The sequence below is a fragment of the Dasypus novemcinctus genome, chromosome 7 (genome assembly GCF_030445035.2).
Source record: "Dasypus novemcinctus isolate mDasNov1 chromosome 7, mDasNov1.1.hap2, whole genome shotgun sequence".
Lineage (NCBI taxonomy): Eukaryota > Metazoa > Chordata > Mammalia > Cingulata > Dasypodidae > Dasypus > Dasypus novemcinctus.
In genome coordinates this window covers 39,389,016-39,408,835 of record NC_080679.1, presented here as the reverse complement: position 1 = coordinate 39,408,835, position 19,820 = coordinate 39,389,016, and the positions used below count along the sequence as shown (strand labels likewise).

Here is a 19,820-nt window from a genome sequence, read left to right as displayed (position 1 = left end):
AAATCCATTATTAAGTTCTTACTGTGGATCCCATACTATAATAGATGCTAAAGACTCGAGGATTTCTTTTAAAGGAAAAAGAGGCAGTCTTTGCTGTCAAGCAATTTGTGGTTTTTCTGAGTAACCCCAAACTGCACCTCCAACCCCAGGTAAACATCTAAATGTGTATGGGCTTGGACAGAAACCTTTAAGTGAAGGGAACAAGTAAGCCCCTCTTTTCAGGGAGAACACGATGTGGGGGCCTGGAGGGTAGCTCGAGCATGTCCTCTTCATATACAAAGGATATCATGCCCCAGTCCATAGTTGGCTGACTGCAAATTCTTGCCCTTTGCATTCCTTCCTCACAACCCCCCAGCCTAATCTCTGTGACCATGCACATCTCCACGTGCTGGAACCTTCCTAGGAAGACCGATACAGCACCCTTTGCCTTTCCTTTCAGGAAATTCTGAATCTCCCTGCACTTGGTCCCGGGCACTGCTCAAGACATAACACCTGAGGCTGGCTTTGTCCAGGCACCTTCATTGAGCTGATAGCTTCCCACCTGCTTTGTGCAAGTTTTGAGAGCTAAAGAGCACATGTCTTCCTAATGGGCAGTACTCATTTGGATACAGTATCACTAATTCTTACTTACCATCTTTTATTCTCTTACGTCTTTTGTTCTTTTTTCTCTCTTTTTTAAAATTTTCCACGTCTCATTTGCAAGGTCACCTTTAGTTGGTCACTTCAGTTGGATAGTTCCAATTTTAGTCCTAAAAAGTATATAACCTTCGTGAAAGATTTGTATTTTGATGAGTTTTAATATTTTTGTTCATCTGGAGAACATCACCGATTATATAATACAATCTTTTATCTTGAAACATACCATCAACACCTTTATTTATTTATTTTTTTAATTAATTTTTTTTTATTGACTTTGTAATAATGTTACATTAAAAATATATATGTGAGGTCCCATTCATCCCCACCCCCCCCACCCCCCCTCTCCCCCCCAACAACACTCGTTTCCATCATCATGACACATCCATTGGATTTGGTAAGTACATCTTTGGGCACCTCTGCACCTCATAGACAATGGTCCACATCATGGCCCCCACTCTCCTCCATTCCATCCAGTGGGCCCTATGAGGATTTACAATGTCCGGTGATTACCTCTGAGGCACCATCCAGGGCAGCTCCATGTCCCAAAGACGCCTCCATCTCTCATCTCCTCCTGCCCTTCCCCATACCCATCGTCCACCATGTCCACTTTTCCCAATTCCATGCCACCTCTTCTATGTGGACATTGGATTGGTTGTGTCCATTGCACCTCTATGTCAAGAGGAGGCTCAGATTCCACATGGATGCTGGATGCAGTCCTCCCATTTTCACCATCAACACCTTTAAATCTGAGGTTGAGCTGAAATGATATGAAAGTTTTTCCACTCAGAGGATTTGGGTGCATACTTTCTGCTTTGATTCAATTTTGGCCTTTTAATTATTTTTGGCATGAACTCTTCAATAATTCAGTAAATATTAATTGAACAGCTAGGCACTTGGGGGGAAATGACAGGATGAGTAAAACACAACCTAGTCCTCACCCTCAACAAGTTCACAATTAAGAGAGGAAAGAGAGCCAATGAACAACTAATTATAATAAAGCTAAACTGTGATAAATACTGTAATGGGGCATAATAATGCTATGTAATCACAGAGAAGGCAGCCATGAAAAAATAGTGGTAAAGCTAGGACAATAGAGCAGATCCTCTTTATCACCCAATATTTCTAGGCACTTGGCAATGAAATCATTAATATCAAGTCTAAAGTACAACTTCACAGTGTGGTGAATTAAGAGAGAAGAGATTTTTTAAAAATTCAAATTCCTAATCCCATGAATAATACATGATATTTTTGCTGCTAACTAGAGAGGAATTTAAAGGCTCAGGGAAAAATCTCATTTGAAATCTAAGGAATTTTCCAAGTAATCAGGGTGCTTTCTATTATAGTTTCTTTCTGTAAAGCTGACAAAGGACCAATTGTAAAGTTTAGGGCAGAAATTTCTGGATACAAATACAATTTTTTTTTCAGATTTTAACAATGAACTATTATAATTTTAGTAGTCTGGAAAATTTAGCATAGCTATTTGTATAGATTAGTGAGTTACATACTATTTGTATGATACTATGCACTACATATGCATACTGTAATCTAGCACTACAGTCAAATAAGGTGGAGTAAATTGAACCTTTGTTTGAAAAACTCAAACCAACTAGGGTGAGGAAATTTTGATTTTTTCATTTGTCCCATCCATTGCTATTGTTTTGAGGGACCCGGGCACCCTGAAAAAGCAAGTTCCATCTGCTAAAGAAGTAATTTACCCTCTAAATTTTTTCAAATTAGTAATCATATCCAAACTTAACCTTCGTTCAGCTAACCAGATGTTTTTTATAATTCTCTTTTGAGCACTCTAGTTTTAGGGGGAAGGGAAGGGGTAGAAGAGAAAATAAGATGCACTCCCCAGTGTCCAATAACTGGTGAATATTCAGATTCAATAGACCAGGCCAGCACACAGTAATATTGATTCTCCTCTGTGATTGTCCAATATTTCAAGTGGTAAAGGGTGAAATCTGTAGCTGAGAAGGGTGGTCTTCAAGTGATACCCCTACCTCAATCGTCTATAAAATTCTATTCAGCTAATTCAGTTCGGGCAAATAAAAGGATTAGTATATTTTAGGAAAATTTCCAGTAACCATATTGAAACCAAAAGCTTTTGCTGCTTTACTCTCAATCAAGCAGAAAATTCAATTAACCGCAACACCCCTGTCCCCTGAGCATTGTGGCCAGCTTTTATAATATTTATTACAGTGTCTACTCTCCATCTAGGATTCGTTGTGTGTGCATGTGAAGATGGCATGAGTACCTGGCCTGTCTGCTGCCTCACCTCACCTCTATCCGATGTGGATTATTGTTACTATTTGTATTGATTTTTTTTTTTTTGGCTAATGTGTTTTTATCTGTGTGCCAGCCATATTTTTTTTTTAAGATTTATTTATTTATTTCTCTTCCTTTCCTCCCGATCCCGGTTGTCTGTTCTCTGTGTCTATTTGGTGCATCTTCTTTGTCTGCTTCTGTTGTTGTCAGTGGCACAGGAATCTGTGTTTCTTTTTGTTGCATCATCTTGTTGTGTCAGCTCTCTGTGTGTGCGGCACCATTCCTGGGCAGGGTGCACTTTCTTTCGCGCTGGGTGGCTCTCCTTACAGGGCGCACTCCTTGCGCATGGGGTTCCCCTATGCGCTCCTTGCACGCATCAGCATTGCGCATGGGCCAGCTCCACATGGGTCAAGGAGGCCTGGGGTTTGAACCGCAGACCTCCCATGTGGTAGGCGGATGCCCTATCAGTTGGGCCAAATCCGCTTCCCAAGCCATATTCTTGGTGTATTGTCATTGAGCCTTCTCCCTTTGGAGAAAGTATTATTTTATTCTTCATTTTACAGGTGACAGGTGAAATAACTTGCCCATGGTCTCAGAAGTAGGAAGTAGCAGAGCTAGGTTTCCAACTCAGGCAGTCAGGCTCCTTCCACCATGTTCCTCCTCCATTTTCAAACAGCAGACTGTTAGCAAATCTATTGACAGCTCCATTTCTACTCCAAAAAAAGGCCTTCCTTCAGCGGAACTGTATGGGTGAGAATGCTGCCTCCCATGAAGATCTTAAAGCAGAAATATAAATGTAAATTTTACTCATTAAAACCATAATTAATTTATCGAAAGTGAATTGTTATTATTTCAGGGACAAATGCATATTGGAATATGCTGATTATTTTAATGAACCAAGAGCCTGTTTTGGGATGCTTAAACTGTATTATTTGCAAGCAGGTCACTGTGGATTTTCTGAGGGGAAAAAAAGATTGCTCCTCATTTTTAAGTTTTGCTTTATTAAAAATGCAAAAGAAAAATGTGTGCTGTATAATGTATTTGGGGAGATGATAAAAAGATATTTGTTTAGGAACGGCCTGGCATCATCTGTTTTAATCTGACAGTTTTTCTTCTGGGTAGTCATTTCTTGGGCTACAGATGTCAGCTGCCAAGATTAGTTTGTGTGGGTATTACACCCGTGTTAATGCCTCCAAAATAATTGTTTGACATTTGGAGCCATTGATTTAGGTTCCTTCACCTACATTACACAGTAAACACATTTTTAATCTCCTCAAGACATACAATATGAAAGCTTCCAGAATTTGGCTTACTTTTTTCTTCATATGCTATAGGTTATGAGGTTTCACTGTTCATATTTCTATATTGCAGAAAAGATACTTAACATTGGCCTTCAACTTTTGGGTCTAGAAAAAAAAAGATGATGGATAAATACTTTTATTTAGATCCAATATCCATGTATTCATATAACAATAATCTGTATTAGTTTCTTATTGCTGCTCTAACAATTTACCACAAATTTAGTGGCTTGAAACAAGTTTATTCTCTCACAATTCTGGTGACCAGAAGTCTGAAATCCATTTCACTGAGCTAAAGTCAAGGTGTTGGCAGGGCTGGTTCTTTCTGGAGGCTCAAGAGGAGAAATCATTTTCTTGCCTTTTCCTAAGACAATGATATTCTGTGGCTTTGGGGCTCTTTTTCCATCTCCAAAGTCAATCTATCCAATCTCTGCTTCTATCATATTGTGGCCTTCTGTCACTGACTCTGCATCGCTCTGCCTCTATCGTCAATGTTGTTGTGTGCTGACATTCTGCTAGACATTAGGGTTGTATCAATAGCCAAGACAAATAGGGTCCCTGCTCTCATGAAGCTTATTCTTATAGATAAACAAATACATGAAAAAGAAATTCAAGTAGTGATAGAGTTATAAAATAAAATTTAAAAAGAATAAAGGGGCTGGACAGCATTATCTGAGAGGCTGAGACTCAAATGGCAGGGAGATCTGGGGACAGAGATTTCAGGCAGAAAGAAAAGCTAGTACTCGGCAGTGGACTTGGCGCAGTGGTTAGGGCATCCGTCTACCACATGGGAGGTCCGTGGTTCAAACCCTGGGCCTCCTTGACCCGTGTGGAGCTGGCCCATGTGCTGTGCTGATGCGCGCAAGGAGTGCCGTGCCATGCAGGGGTGTCCCCCACATGGGGCTCGCACAATGAGTGCGCCCCGTAAGGAGAGCCGCCCAGCGTGAAAGAAAGTGCAGCCTGTCTAAGAATGGCGCCACCCACACGGAGAGCTGACACAACAAGACGACGCAACAAGAAAAGAGACACAGACTCCCGTGCCACTGACAACAACAGAAGTGGACAAAGAAACAAGACGCAGCAAATAGACACAGAGAACAGACAACCAGGGTGGGGGGTTAGGGGAGAAAAATAAATAAATCTTTTTTTAAATTAAAAAAAAAAAGAAAAGAAAAGAAAAGCTAGTACTAAGCAAGCCTGGGGCGAAGGAAGCTGCATGACTGGAATTAAGTAACTAGGGGAGACAATGGTATAAGCTGAAGTCACAGAGGCATCAGTGCTCAATTAGAAAGTCTCATAGGTCAAACCAAGGAGCTTGAATTTCATCTAAAGTTCTCAAGGAAGACATAGAAAGGTTTTAAGCAGAGAGGCAGATAGAATTTTACTTTTTAAAAAGATCATCCAAACTGCTATGTGAAGAATGGATTCCCCCTACAGAAAAAGCAGTACAGAGACATCTAACCCGTTTCCGGCGCTTTTTAAGAAATTATGCTTCTTTACTGCTATTGGAGTATATATAAGATCATCATCTCAAGTAATTACGAAGAAATTTAAAGGATATTTCTTCACTTCTTAATATCCCCTGGAATCTTGGACCACTGCAGTGCCTTGCTAACCACAATAAAAAACATGCCAACCCCTCACATCTTTCCTGCACTCTGCAAACACTTTGGCACTTTATAATTTCAATAAGAGGCAAACCCAGCTTCTTTTCAAAAGTTAAGAGATTGCCTATACTGATTACAGACAAAACCTAGAATAAAGGGCCACCAAGGAAGAAGGAGCTGGACCAGTAATGGAATACTTGGTCAGAACTGAGAACAGGGAAGCGGACTTGGCCCAGTGGTTAGGGCGTCTGTCTACCACATGGGAGGTCCACGGTTCAAACCCCGGGCCTCCTTGACCCGTGTGGAGCTGGCCCATGCGCAGTGCTGATGCGCGCAAGGAGTGCCGTGCCACGCAGGGGTGTCCCCTGCGTAGGGGAGCCCCACGCGCAAGGAGTGCACCCGTAAGGAGAGCCGCCCAGCGCGAAGGAAAGTGCAGCCTGCCCAGGAATGGCACCGCCCACACTTCCCGTGCCGCTGACGACAACAGAAGCGGACAAAGAAACAAGACGCAGCAAATAAACACAGAGAACAGACAACCGGGGGAGGAGGGGGAATTAAAAAAAATAAATAAATCTTTAAAAAAAAAAAAAAAGAACTGAGAACAAGCACCTTTTTCAAAAGAGTATGTTTCAGGAGTGGATGTTGCTCAAGTGGTTGAGCACCTGCTTCCCATTTATAAGATTCCAGTTTCAATCCCTAGTACCTCCTAAAAACAAAATAAAACAAATGAAAAAACCAACTCTCATTGGGGAATGAATATAGCTTAGTGGTTGAGCACCTGTTTCCCATGTATAAGGACCTGGGTTCAAATCCCTGGTACCTCCTAAAAAAAAATAAAAATAAAAAAGCATATGCCTGGCATAAAGTCTATTGGTCTTTGTAGAGGGTCAAATGAAGACACCTTAGACCTTAGATTCCCCTGTGCAAAAAAAACCAAACAAACATGGTCTATCATACCAAATAAAAAATTCTCTTTGTACTCAAAATCATGTGCATGTCATATGTGCTCTTTTTAAAAAGCTTCCCTCATAGATCCACTGCACCTTAGGTTTAAACAAAGGATTTTAGTATCCAGTGGCACTGGAATGGGGTCATTCCAGGTAATTATCTTGTTCCCTAATTGTGCAAGTACTCTAACATAATCACCAAAGTCATAGCAGGAACCATCTGAAATACCTTGTTGGACAAATTCTCTGGTGGCAGATTATCATCTAAGGTGGTGGTTGGCTTTTTCCATGTTCTGTCCTCAGCATGTGCATGTGGAAGAGGGAGAAGGGGCAGATGACAAGGGTGTTTCTGGCACTGGGTGACCTCAAGAGCCTGGACCCCTATTAAGGAAGACCCTGTCTCTTCCCTTTTGACAGAAAGAGGTGACTTTAGTTTGCACACCTGATGGACAGGGTTATAGTTCTCCCACCTGCCGGTCAGGCATTCCCTGTGCTTTTTATCTAGCCTAGCACAGTTTGTAGTACATAGTAAACCCTCAATAAATGTTAAAACCAAATGAATTTGAATTGGCTGGCAGGCTCCATTTTTTGACGTGTATCTGGACTTGTGAGGACGTTCTATGTGGTCTCTCTAAGACAGAGTTACCTCTAGAGAAACCAAAATTAACAATCCTAATAAGTACTGCGAAAAATACTGTGGTTAAAGAAAATACTTTTGCTGACCTGTATACAATTTCCCCTGTATACGGGGTGAGGGCAGGAGGGGGGGGGGGGTCTGTAAACTCTGCTTTTTTAAAAACTCCCCACTATGTAAGGAACATTACTTCTCAGAATAAGAGCGTTCTTTATATCTTAGTTGATGGAAGCATTGAGTATAAAGGCTTGTTTATCCCACTCTCAGGCGCAGTGGAGGTTCCACTCCTCAGGTGGTTTTCCCAGGCCCTTCAGAGATCATTAGCATTTCCAAAGTACTTTCTTTTTTTTTTTTTTTTTTTAGTGAGAAGGTTATTCATTGCAAGTGCACAAGCAAGCAACTGGGACAGTCTTCCCCAAACCAGTTCCCAAACCTCTCAATAAGCTCCAAGTCCTTTTAAAGAAAATTCCCTGTAACCTGATGTTTTAGTTTCCTAACTACTAAAAATACCATGCAGTGGGTTGGCTTAACAACAGGAATTTATTGGCTCATGTTGGCTCATGGTGTCTGAGGCTAGAAGGCTTGCTTGTTCCTTCTAACTGTTGGGCGATCCTTGGAGTTCATTGGCTTTTCCATCAGGTGGCAGTGTGCATGGCAGCCTCTTCTCCTTTCTGCTCTGGGTTCTGTTGACTTCCAGCTTCTGGCTGCTCCCCACAGCTTCTCTCCTACTGACTTTTACTCTGTTTAGAAAGGACTCCCAGTAATACAGATTAAAGCCCAACTGATCGGGGAGTGGGGGGTGGGATACCTTAACAGAAGTAACATCTTGAAGAGATCTTATTTACATCAGGTCCACACCCACCAGAAGGCGGACCAAGACCAAGAATATGTCCAAACAGGGGTATACGATTCAGTCCACCACACCTGGAGGTGGATGTTCAGGGCCCTAGGAAGTCTGACATTTTGGCTCAGAAAACAACGGAAAGAGAGCAGCATGTGCTTCATGGATATCCATGTTCCCATGCTTCAGCACATTTTTATGAGAGTACACTTCTATAGACAAAGATCAAAGACACATCCAAGAGAGTGCTGGCCAGGTGTGAAATTCCAGGTGACAAAATAGAAGGAAAAGGAGGGTTTAAAGGGAAAGGAAAGGAAATGTAGTTAGTTTCCTTTTATTCTTTGTATTTTTCCTGTTTCTTCCCCAGGAAGTTTATGTAGACTTACACTATCCAAAAACAGTCAACATAAGGGATTTATCCTCATTCTTTTCCATATGATGACAAGTACCCCCATGTCAAAGGCCTGTCATTTGTTTTTGCAGATATAACCCCTGGCAGTCCCTAAGATTAAAAAGTGCTATATTGCAGATACTTTTTAACACAGAAAAATTACTTTTTTCTCTGCCTCCTATCCTACAAATAGTGGGCACATATAAACTGGGGGAATATAAAAATTAAGGCTATTTTTTGCCATATATGATTGTCAGTAGAAATAAAGCAGAGCAGAAATAAAGCACATTGCAGGCAACAAATTACAAACTTTATCCAACCAGCGGAGCCCTCTCAAGGGCAGATCATTATAGCTCTCTCTTCAGTGATTGGCCAGCAGTCTGGGGAGACTCTTAATGTCATCAACACTTAATGGCTTCTTATTTGGGAACCTTGTGTATAGGATTGCTATAAGCCTACCGTGCATTTTCAGAGGAGATATTAAGCACTATGTAAGTTAGTTTTGTTTTGTTTTTCCTCCTTGGGGTCAAATTCCCAGTGAAAGTTAAGGATGTTTATTAAGCATTTCTGAAAAATTTGTCTATGGTATAAGAATGCAAATAACAGGAACTGAGTATATTAGCAAATGCAAACTTTGAATGGGCCTCGGAAAGGTATAAATTTAGAGAAAATGTAGATTGCAAAAATATGAAAGCCTATACCAAATGGCAGTTCTCTTGAAATGGGAAATACCAACTGTAAAACATGTAAAAATATACAAGTAATAGGAATTAAAATGACTGCCACGATTTTAGAATATGAAATAAACTCAGTGTCCAAGAGATTAAAAAAAAAAAAATTTGATACTGGGAGATCTGATTCTAGGGCACTGGGTATATGGAAATGTTTTCTGTGGCCATCCTGCCCAGGCAAAGAACCAGTGAGCCTCCCAGGGATCCCCAGATTAGGAATATTCCGAAACTACCCTGACTCTCAAACTCTTCCCAAACTTTATTTCCTTGAACTGCTTTAATGAGCATTTAAAATTTGGAGAAAATGAGCATCAGCATATTCTTTGCCCTATGACATCTGCCAAACCATGGGATATTCAAGCCCACTATCCACTATAGTTAGAGAACAGCATTACTGATTTTGCAAACCATGAAGGACTCAAAAAATGTGTGGTTTGTGTACACAAAGGGAAGACCTGGAGGAAAAAGTCTGTTTTAAAGATTAAATTAGTAGCATTGAAGAATTTGCATGTCAGTGTCATAGAATACCATATTTTCTATACAGAAATATAAATATTTATGTATGACAAGAGAAGTGAGAAATTATCCCACCATCTAGTTCTCTTGTCATGTCAGGTCTGGTTGAGACTGACAAGAAAATATGGACAGAACAAAAGAAAATCATCTACAAAACATTATAGACACCTAGGCAGGCATGAGAAAATGGTGGAAAATATTAATGCAGTTAAAATAGTTTTGTTGAAAAGATGAAACATTGATCACAAAAATTGCATGTAACTCTGTATTGACTTATCAGAAAAATATTAATAATAGTAATAAAAGCCATAATTGTTCTTGACCAGGTATAGCTTACAGCTTTGAAACTGCTTTCATACAGAAAAGCTGAAGAAACTGGGCCTGTTCACTGGAACAAAGGATAATTGTAGTGACCTAATTGCAGCTTCTATTATAAAAGCAGAAATGGTAGCAGAAAAAATTATCTCCACTGTCAAAAGAGAAAACTGTACAGCAGGTAGTTTATAATCTCTTTTAATGATACCCCTTCTTCTACTCCATGTCTCTTCCCTGAAAAGCCTTTTCTGACCTCTACTTCTGTTAGATTACAGGTAGAAAACCTCCTCTTCTACCATCTGTTCATCTCTGACTCAACCGTTGGGGCTCACATAGGAACAACTAAAAGATTTTCAGTGCCTTTATGTTCCTAGCACTGTCAAATGAGTCAAAACTATAATGTTGACACATTCTGTGTGGGACAAATTAATCAAGAAATAACATGCAAAGGTAAAATTTTATAAATTTTTAAGGCAAACCTAAAATATTAAATACTCATCAGTAATTTTTAGCAGAATTATAAGAGCAAATGACAAATTCAGAAAAGATATATGCAATTTATATCACTAAGTGCTAGTATGACTATTATTCAAAGGTCTTTGAAAAGTCAAGGGAAAAAATGACCAACAATCGGATAGAAAAATCAGCAAAAGATATGCACAGTTCACAGAAGAGGAAATGAAAATGCTCCCTTAAACTTATTAAAAGAAACTAAGGCGCAGTGTGGATGCGCGCAAGGAGTGCCGTGCCACACAGGGGTGTCCCCCGCGTAGGAGAGCCCCACGCGCAAGGACTGCGCCCTGTAAGGAGAGCCGCCTGGCACAAAAGAAAGCCCAGGAATGGCGCCACACACACGGAGAACTGACAACAACAGAAGCAGGCAAAGAAGACGACGCAGCAAATAGACAAAGAGAACAGACAACCTGGGCGAGGAGGGTGGGGGGAAGAAGGGGAGAGAAGTAAATAAATAAATAAATAAATAAATCTTTATTTAAAAAAAAGAAACTAAGCACCACATAATAACAGCTAGGCTAATTAAAACTTCACTGAGATATCAGTTCTGCCCTATGTTTACCAAAAGTTTGACAATGTACTCTGTTGGTGAGACTGGAGACTGTAGAGAAATAGGCATCTTCCTATGTTGTGAGTGGTAATGTAAAATAAAACCACCACTGTTGAAGGAAACTTATCAAAATCTAGAAAAATCCTGTTTCTTTTTTAAAGATTTATTTCTTTATTTTCCCTCCTTCCCCTCCCCTGCCCTGCTATTTTTGCTGTCTATGTTGTCTTCTCTTCTCATTTTCTTTCCTCTAGGATTCACTGGGATTTAATCCTGGAGATCTCTGATGGGGCAGAGGTTCCCTGTCAATTGCGCCACCTCAGTTCCTAGCTTCTGCTGTGCTTCACCTTGACTCTCCCTTGTCTCTCTTTTGATGCGTCATCATCTTGCTGCATGACTCACTTGCATGGGGCACTGGCTCACCACACGAGCACTTGCACGGGCACTCATGCAGGCACTGGCTCACCATGCAGGCACTTGCATGGGCACTCGTACGGGCACTGGCTCACCATGTAGGCACTTGCACAGGCACGTGCGGGCTTGCCACGCAGGCGCACTTTCTCTTCTTCTTTTTCACCAGGAGGCCCCAGGGATCAAACTCAGGTCCTCCCATATTGTCGGCAGAAGCTCTATCACTTGAGCCACATCTGCTTTCCTGTGTGTTTCTTTTTAACCCAGTAATTCTACTTCTGTGAATTCAACCCAAAGCCCACAGTGGCAAAATTAGTGACTGACTTTTGCATGAGATTTTTCATTAGGGTATTATTTGCAAAGTGAAAGACTGGAAATACCCAAATGCCCAAGATATGCAACTCATTAAATAAATGATAGGATATCCACATGGTAGAATGCCATGAAGCTTTTAAAAAATGAGTAAGCTCTCTATTCAATAATATGGCATGCTCTTCGGGATGCTTTAAAGTGAAAAAGTAAAGTATTGAAAATACACAAATTTTGCTACCTTCTGTGTAAGAAAAAGGGATATAAATATATAAACATCTTTGCTTTAATTTGCAAAAATAAACTGTATACTTACATAGCTTAGGATGAAGAAGGCTACGATGAAAGGCACATAACTATAATTTGTTATATAGTTTAATTTGGAGACATAAACCTTTTACATATGTAACAAATAAAATTAAAGAAAAGGAAAAAGGGAAATCCCTACAAAGTAAAAACAAACCAAAATGAATAATCTAACTATTAAACAAATTCGATGCATAACCACTTAGGAAAAAGAATTACTTGAAGTGGCATTAGAACACAGTATTTTGACTGTACATATTTAGTGGGATATATTCTAACATAAAATACATCTATGAAGAAATCTTAGACTTCAAACGATATAGGCTGTTAGTAATAGTAGTAGTAGTATTTTTAAATGATTTATATTTAAAATAATTCACAATATAAATTATGTTATTAAGAACCAAGATTTTTCATGTAAAGCAAAGAAACATGTAATTTTTAAAAATTAAGTAAAGATTCTATAATGTTAAATTAAAACCACGAGGAGATATCAGTATAGACTCAAGATTTTTAAAGGAAAAATATGTATTTCCCAGCTCTATCCATAGAAAAGGCTTGGAAGCAATGAAAACCCAATGACAGATTGTGTTCTCTAGATAATATTCCCCACTCAAAAGAAATAGAGCTCCTTGGAAAAATGACTGCTTCCAAGTTTGGGACAAGACATATTCAGTATAAACAGAGGACAACTTGTTTGTCAGAAAATAAGGCACCTATCAGAAACAAGTGGACCAAGTCAAAAGGACAAAGACACTAACAGAGAAAAATCTCCATTGACTAAATATGGGACAATTTGTGTAATAAAAAGCATAATGAATGTAATTGATTAAAACACCCTAAATAAATATTTTAAAAACATCTTCATAATGCTGTTCACACTCTTCCCCCTCAAAAAAAAATTATGTAACAACTCATTTGTCACCGTTGGGAGCATCTAGGACACTCACTCCTTACTCTGAAAATCAATTTAAAAGAGAGAATTAAGCAGTTATTCTGTCTTCCTTCTACTAAATGTATTTCTAGGTAATAGTAAGAAACATCATTGAGGGAAAGAATTCCAGATGATAAATGCAGATGGAATAATTGATTTCAAAAATTACTATTTTGCATCCCCTGATGAAATAATTAAGACAAAAATCATCAATGGAGGAAATGATTAGATGAAAGATTCATGGGGGGACTTTACAATAGAGAGATCAGTTTCTTACCTTAGCATCACTAAAGTAGAACAACCCGATATTGTGCACCTCTTGGTGTGACATGTGAATTTTCAGTAAAGCATGTTCCTTCTAGAGGCATACATCAACTCTTGGCATATGCCCACTATTGGGTCAAGTTCAAATTTCATTCCATGGTATGAGATTATGACCATTTTCTAATTCCAGTGTAGATGAAATTTTCTTCCCTATTTCTGAATTGTTTGTTTATTTAGGGTTCTAAAAATGGATATAGACTAACCACACTTTTTGTTCACTCAGTTATTACAATTTCCTATTAGAGAGTCTTGATCTGGCAGAGATATGATTGAAATGCTGTTTGAGGAAGATTATTTAACACCACTCCAAGGCATAGATTAAAGTGGGGTAAGGTGACTTATCAAGAGCTCTTACAATAATCTAGGCCAGCTCATTCCAATTGAATTTTCTGCAATGATAGAATTAGTCTGTATCTGCACTGTCCAGTGTGGTAACAAGTAGCCACACGGAGCTCCCGTGCACTTGATAGTGCATCTGTGACTGAGGAACTGAAATTCTCATTTTATTTAATTTTAATTCAAATTTAAATAGCCACATATAGCAAATGACCACAGTATTGGACAGTGCAGATTTATTTAAGCACTATAAAATCCTAAGCACTAGCAGAAGAAATAGAAATGAAAGAGGATATCCAAGAGGTGTTATGGAAAGAGAAAAGTGCTTTGGTAAGGGAAGGCAAAAGAGAAGGGAGATTTAAGTAAATCAAAGGCAGTGTGCTAGAGAAAACTGGGAAGCTGGTGATACTGTCAAATAAAAAGTGATATATTACAAAGGCCTATTCTGAAAAGTAGACATTCTCACAAGGTGAGTTCTAAGTGGTAAGGGGACCTCCAAGTGGAAATGACTAAAAACAATTAGAAACCTCATACTGAATTGTGAGTATGAGTGGGTGGGCAGACCAGAGCTCTAAATACATATATACATTCATACATGTACATATATTATATGTTTTTCCTTATTTTACTATATATGTTTCCTTGCTATTTCTCTCTTGAGAGAGTTTTTTCTGCCTCCATACATCCCTTTGCAGAGATTGCCTTGTCTTCCCCCACATGGAGAGACCCTGATATATGGCACAATAATGATGGTTCAGAGATATTATTATTTTACCTACTGAGTGATTAATATTAAATTAGTTGCTGAAACACTCAGTAGTACAGAGAGGACCAAGAAGGAATTTGGTTTTGTTTTAGAAATGAAAAATAAAAGATAAAATAGTGCTTTGCAAACTTGGAATACTTTTCATCTGAGAATCTTCACCCAGTCAGCAAGCTTAATTAAAGAGAAAACCTCTAAGAAAAAGTGATGAAATACAGCTCTGCAGGGTCAGATACCAGTGTTTTCTTTCTGTGATTTTTAAAAACTCATGCAGTGTTTTCCTCTCCTCTTAGTGCACAAGTTTTGTGCCATGTGACAGCCATGAGATACTCATCTTTCTACCGAATGATTTCTCTTGAAGGCATCCTACTTGGTGAAGGGCAGCAACCCCACAGAATCCCACGCCCTACCTTTACTGAAGCCCTTCACTCTATTGGTAATGGAAACTCATCCCTATCATCATAGTGCAGCTAGTAGTCCCTGATACCAGAGCCTGCACTGTCCCTGGAAAAACTGTTTTGTTGTAGAATGGAGCAGGCTATCATCTTTATCAAAATTATTCGAAACAAAAGTCCATGAATCTAGGACTAACATGCATTCAAAGGAGACAGCCAGAGCTCCTTAACAGTGCCCTACTGTGTAATCTTCCTTTCATCTTAATTCGAAATCCCTTGGAGATTCAAGCTGCCTTTTGCAAAAATATAAATTCTTCTAATTAATTTCATGTAGGGTATGTAGTCTGGCATAGTCAAAGAGAAATGTATTAGTGTGTCCTGGTGTTTATTTTCATCTGTAGTGACTTAAGGATGAATGTAGATGCTGCATTTTCATTCAGTACTTTTTGTTTGGTTTCTTTCTTTCCCCCTCTAATTCTTTTCTTCTCTTCTTCACTCCAAAATAAAAAGAAGAAGAAGAAGAAACAAAAATACTATTGTGCCAAAAGAGAAAATACTTTGAAAGATCATGGCTTCTAAAGATTTTTATAAAGAAATTGATGCTTTGTAAAATAAAACTGGCTGTTCAGTGCCAAAAATAGCTGTTTTTGTTTGAAGAGAAGATACTGATGGATTTCTGTTTTTGTTTGTTAATTCATTTCCAGGACTTCTATATATCTCTCTATACCTACATCCGTATCATTTATATCTATGTCTCTGTCTCGTCTCTAGCTCTCTCTTTGCCAGATCTTTCATGTCTGGCCCACAGCCCTTCTCATGTTCTCTGAGCCCAGGACTTGAAGTTTATCCTTTCTTTTCTTTAGTGTCTACCTTTAGCCACATAAGCCTACCTCATTTTCTGCCTCTCTTCCAGTACACAGTGTAAGTTGCCCTCTTTCCTCATTAGAGCTGAACACCTCCTAATACTATCAGGATCACCATTGTCCAATGATATGCCAGAGCGACCTTTCCATTTTAACACATAATTGGGAATTTAGAAGAGCTGACCTAATACCTCCCAGATTAAATGTCAAATTCTCAAAATTCAGATGGATTTGGAATTTACCTAAATATATTTTTCTACTCCCATCCCCAGTAGTCTACACAGTGGCACTGGTTAACAGTAGCATTTTGTAATGTCATTTAAGGCTTTAACACTGTGGAGTTCTGCCAGTAATGGTGTTTAATTTACTTATATGTGCCAATTCATCTCTTTCAGGAGCCTATTAATTTCTTCACTTTTTTAGTCTGTCCCTGGCCCCTATATAATGAGACACAATGAACCCCATTTGTGTAACCAAAAAACCTAAATTCTCTTATAAATTACTTCTGATTCTACTGATTTTAGTGAACAGAAAGCCTCTGTATATCTTTTTCATATTTAAATCAATTTTACAAGCTCTTTTCTTTAGAAGAATTCATAGGAACTCTAGATCACCAAATAGTGAAATCGTAGAAAAAGTATAAAATTCGGATGGGATCTTTAACATGCATCACTACCCAAGGAAGACTTCAATAACACTACATCAAAGGTGTACCCTTCACACAACATATCCCATTTTTAGGGAGACAATGTTAATGAAAACCACTGTCTGACTCTGAAATCAGCCCAGTCATCAGTGGACAAGATGTCAGAATACATATAACATTGCTGCAAAAATAAAACTCCTTTAACAAATACAGGTCAGAGATATAAAATTAATCCCACGGACTATGTTATTGGCATTTCCTCATAGTATAATCTCAAGTAAACAGGAAAGTGACAGGTAAGTGACTAACTAGGAAGACAACACAGATTCAGGAGCATATTTCAGTGAATTAAGATATAAAACTCACATTCATCTCTGCTACCTATTTTACATTTTTCAGGATTGGAGCAAAACATCAGGAGCTAAGAGAAAAGCAAGTAAGAGGTCTTGTTGATTATGCCACTGGTGGAATGGGATCATTGCACGATATGGACGATGATGAAATGGACCCTAATTATGCCCGAGTGAACCACTTCCGGGAACCGTGTGCATCAGCCAGCGTCTACAGGTCTCCATCTCCCCCTCGGGCTGGACTGCTGAGTTACCCTCGGGATGGCCACCCACTTTCTCCAGAGAGAGATCATTTAGAGGGTCTCTATGCTAAAGTCAACAAGTCATACCATCCTCCAGCTCCAGTTGACAGGTAATACAACTTAGTGAAAGATGAATGTAGTTTTAATTCAGTATGTTTCAAATCATCTCTGCTACGAAGGCAGATCAAAATACATCCTTCAAGCTGAAATGACATGTAACCCTAGACAGGTGCTGTGCTTTAACCTACCCATAAAATATCAACCATCAAAAAATAAAATAAAGCAATAGTCAGTAATAAGATAGCATGAATGAATAGTAGCAGTTGAATTCATGGTGCAACAGGGAGTGATTTTTGAAGGAATATTGCTTCAGAAAACTAATGATAAAAACTTTGAGGGAATATTGTCCTCGCTCCTAAGAACCCTCCTGTGAAAACCTTGATCCAAGAGGGTGGCGTGACAGTTGGAGGAGAGGAGTCAGAGAAGAGGAAAGCTGACTTCCAAGTAGATGTAACTGAGGTAGAATTACAGTTAGTTGCAGAGGTGCAGAAGACTTTGGAAAGACATTGGGGCTCTATACTCCAGGAAAGTGTGATCCTGTATAGATATTCATGGATGATCAGAGGTAGAACAGGTGAAAATCATGTTAACGTGAGTTTGATGAAGTAGAGAAAGATAAGTGATGAGGCCAACGATCCTTAGGTTTAGCAGCTAAGGAATGAGATACTAGGACCATCAGTACAATTGAGGTAGGTAGGGAACAAGATGTTTCCAACCCCACCTCCTGCCAAAAGTGACATGCTAATCTCTTGAAAGGCTGAACCAGGTGAGTTTTAGTCGATATACATAGTTAGGTGAGCCTTGGAATCATATATATGAGGAATGGATCGACTGAGCTTAGTCCAAACTGGTGTAACTTGAAGTCTGGCAAGAGGAGGTAAGTAAGAAGGGAGGCAGTCACAATGAGCTTCATTCTAGATGAGGAAAAGACTTGTTTTCCAGATTTCCTTTGGTCCTGACAACCACCTCATCCCTATTAATAACCAGCTTTTGTGTGATAGCATGATATATTGTATATGTTTACCGTTTACATTTCCCCAGCAGGGTGATATTATGCACTTTTCAATTAGGTTGGGGAGAGGAAGGGAAATCATGGCATTTTTATGCAGACTGTAAAGTATAGCTTCACAAGACTGATTACCTTTCAGACCCTTTCCAATAACCAAGTGGTAAGGAAGGAGCAATTTTTAATCCTTACTGTCAAGCTTCCAGGTTGCTAGTATTAAAGAAAGATGGTCAAGTTTTTCTTTGGGATGAAATGAAAAAACAGATCCCTATGCGTTAATAACGAAACTGCTAATTCAAACTACTGATTAAGAGCCTTCATCTATGACTGACTTTTATCACGTAGATAAGACTAAGCACGAGGCGTCTTTGGTCCACACCACAGCTGGTCTTATTTTCCCGAAATCAGTCTTTGTGGCTGTCCTTTTGTATATGCCCATTACTGGAATCCCCAGCAGGGACTGATTCTATGAACCACACAAGCTGGCACTTCTCAACACTAATTCCATGGAAATATATTTGAGGCATCCTTTTAAAAAAAGGTTCACTCGTCAAATATATTTGGAGAATTCTGGGCTAAGCCACAAAGAACAAGTTTCCTTACTGTGGTACTTATGCCCCGAAGAAGCTAATGTGCACTGTAAGTTTCTAAGAGGGGGCATACAATAATCAGCACTTCCATCCCTCAAAATTCTTGTCACTTAATGCTTTTTGTTTTTCCCAGACTTTGTGGTTATTCTTTGGAACACTACTCCAAAACCCCTAAGGTAATTTTCATCCATGTAGATTTGACCAGGCAAGAAATTTCTTAGAATAATTTTAACTGTAGCCTGTCTAAGTTGAAATCAGGAAAAAAATAAGTTATTTACTGCCCAGCCCAGATATGGGTGCAATAGTCATTTCTATGGTTCTGACCACTTTGTATTAATAAATGATCTAAAGCTGCTTTCAGTGGAATTTTAGACCGTTGTCACATTTTTGGGCAGCAGATCCAAGTGTAACTCTTTGTACTCAGTTATCTGTTCCTATGTATTATATTTAAAAGTTGCTCTGAAACTATTTATCATTCTTTAAGTCTTAAAGCAAGCAGATGTTGTCTTGCCAAATAGTAAGCATTCTAAATGTTCTCTATCATCACCATTGTCATCATCACCATTATTGTTATTGCTTTACTTATCAATGTAATTCTGACCTGGGACCAGGTGTGTCTAAGATAAGCAGTGCTATGACACTGTTCCTGACAGTAGCCATTGCAGGAACTATGAGTTCTCAACCTACCACAGGGACAATTAGAGGGCACAGCCATTCATCCATCATCTGTTCAATTTTCCACTTATTTAGCAAGTTTTTATTTGGTACCGCCTGTGTTCTCGCTACTATGCTAAGCTCTAGGGAAAATATAAAGATGCCTAAGATACAGCCCCAGCCCATGAGAAGGTTGTATTCTAGTCAGGGAAGGGACACACAAAGAAATGGATAATTGCAATATAATGTGAATAGCAAAAAAGAAGCCTTCTTATTCTATGTGGGCTAGTCAGGAAAGGCCTCAAAAGGAGGTATTTGAACTGATTTGGGAAGGATAAGGAAGAATTGACCAGACACAGTGGAAAAAACTGTTTTCCTTACAGA

General features: G+C 39.1%; 1 protein-coding gene across 6 annotated transcripts in view; it reads left to right on the top strand.

Annotated features, from left to right (window-relative positions):
• The window catches only part of PARD3B (par-3 family cell polarity regulator beta), a 1,119,500-nt gene that overhangs the window by 935,833 nt on the left and 163,847 nt on the right, over positions 1-19,820 (top strand). For all 6 annotated transcript variants that reach the window (XM_058300305.2, XM_058300306.2, XM_058300307.2 and 3 more), the window contains one exon: positions 16,934-17,236. In XM_058300305.2, coding sequence (XP_058156288.1) covers positions 16,934-17,236 — 303 coding nt within the window. The remainder of the gene's footprint in view (positions 1-16,933; positions 17,237-19,820) is intronic.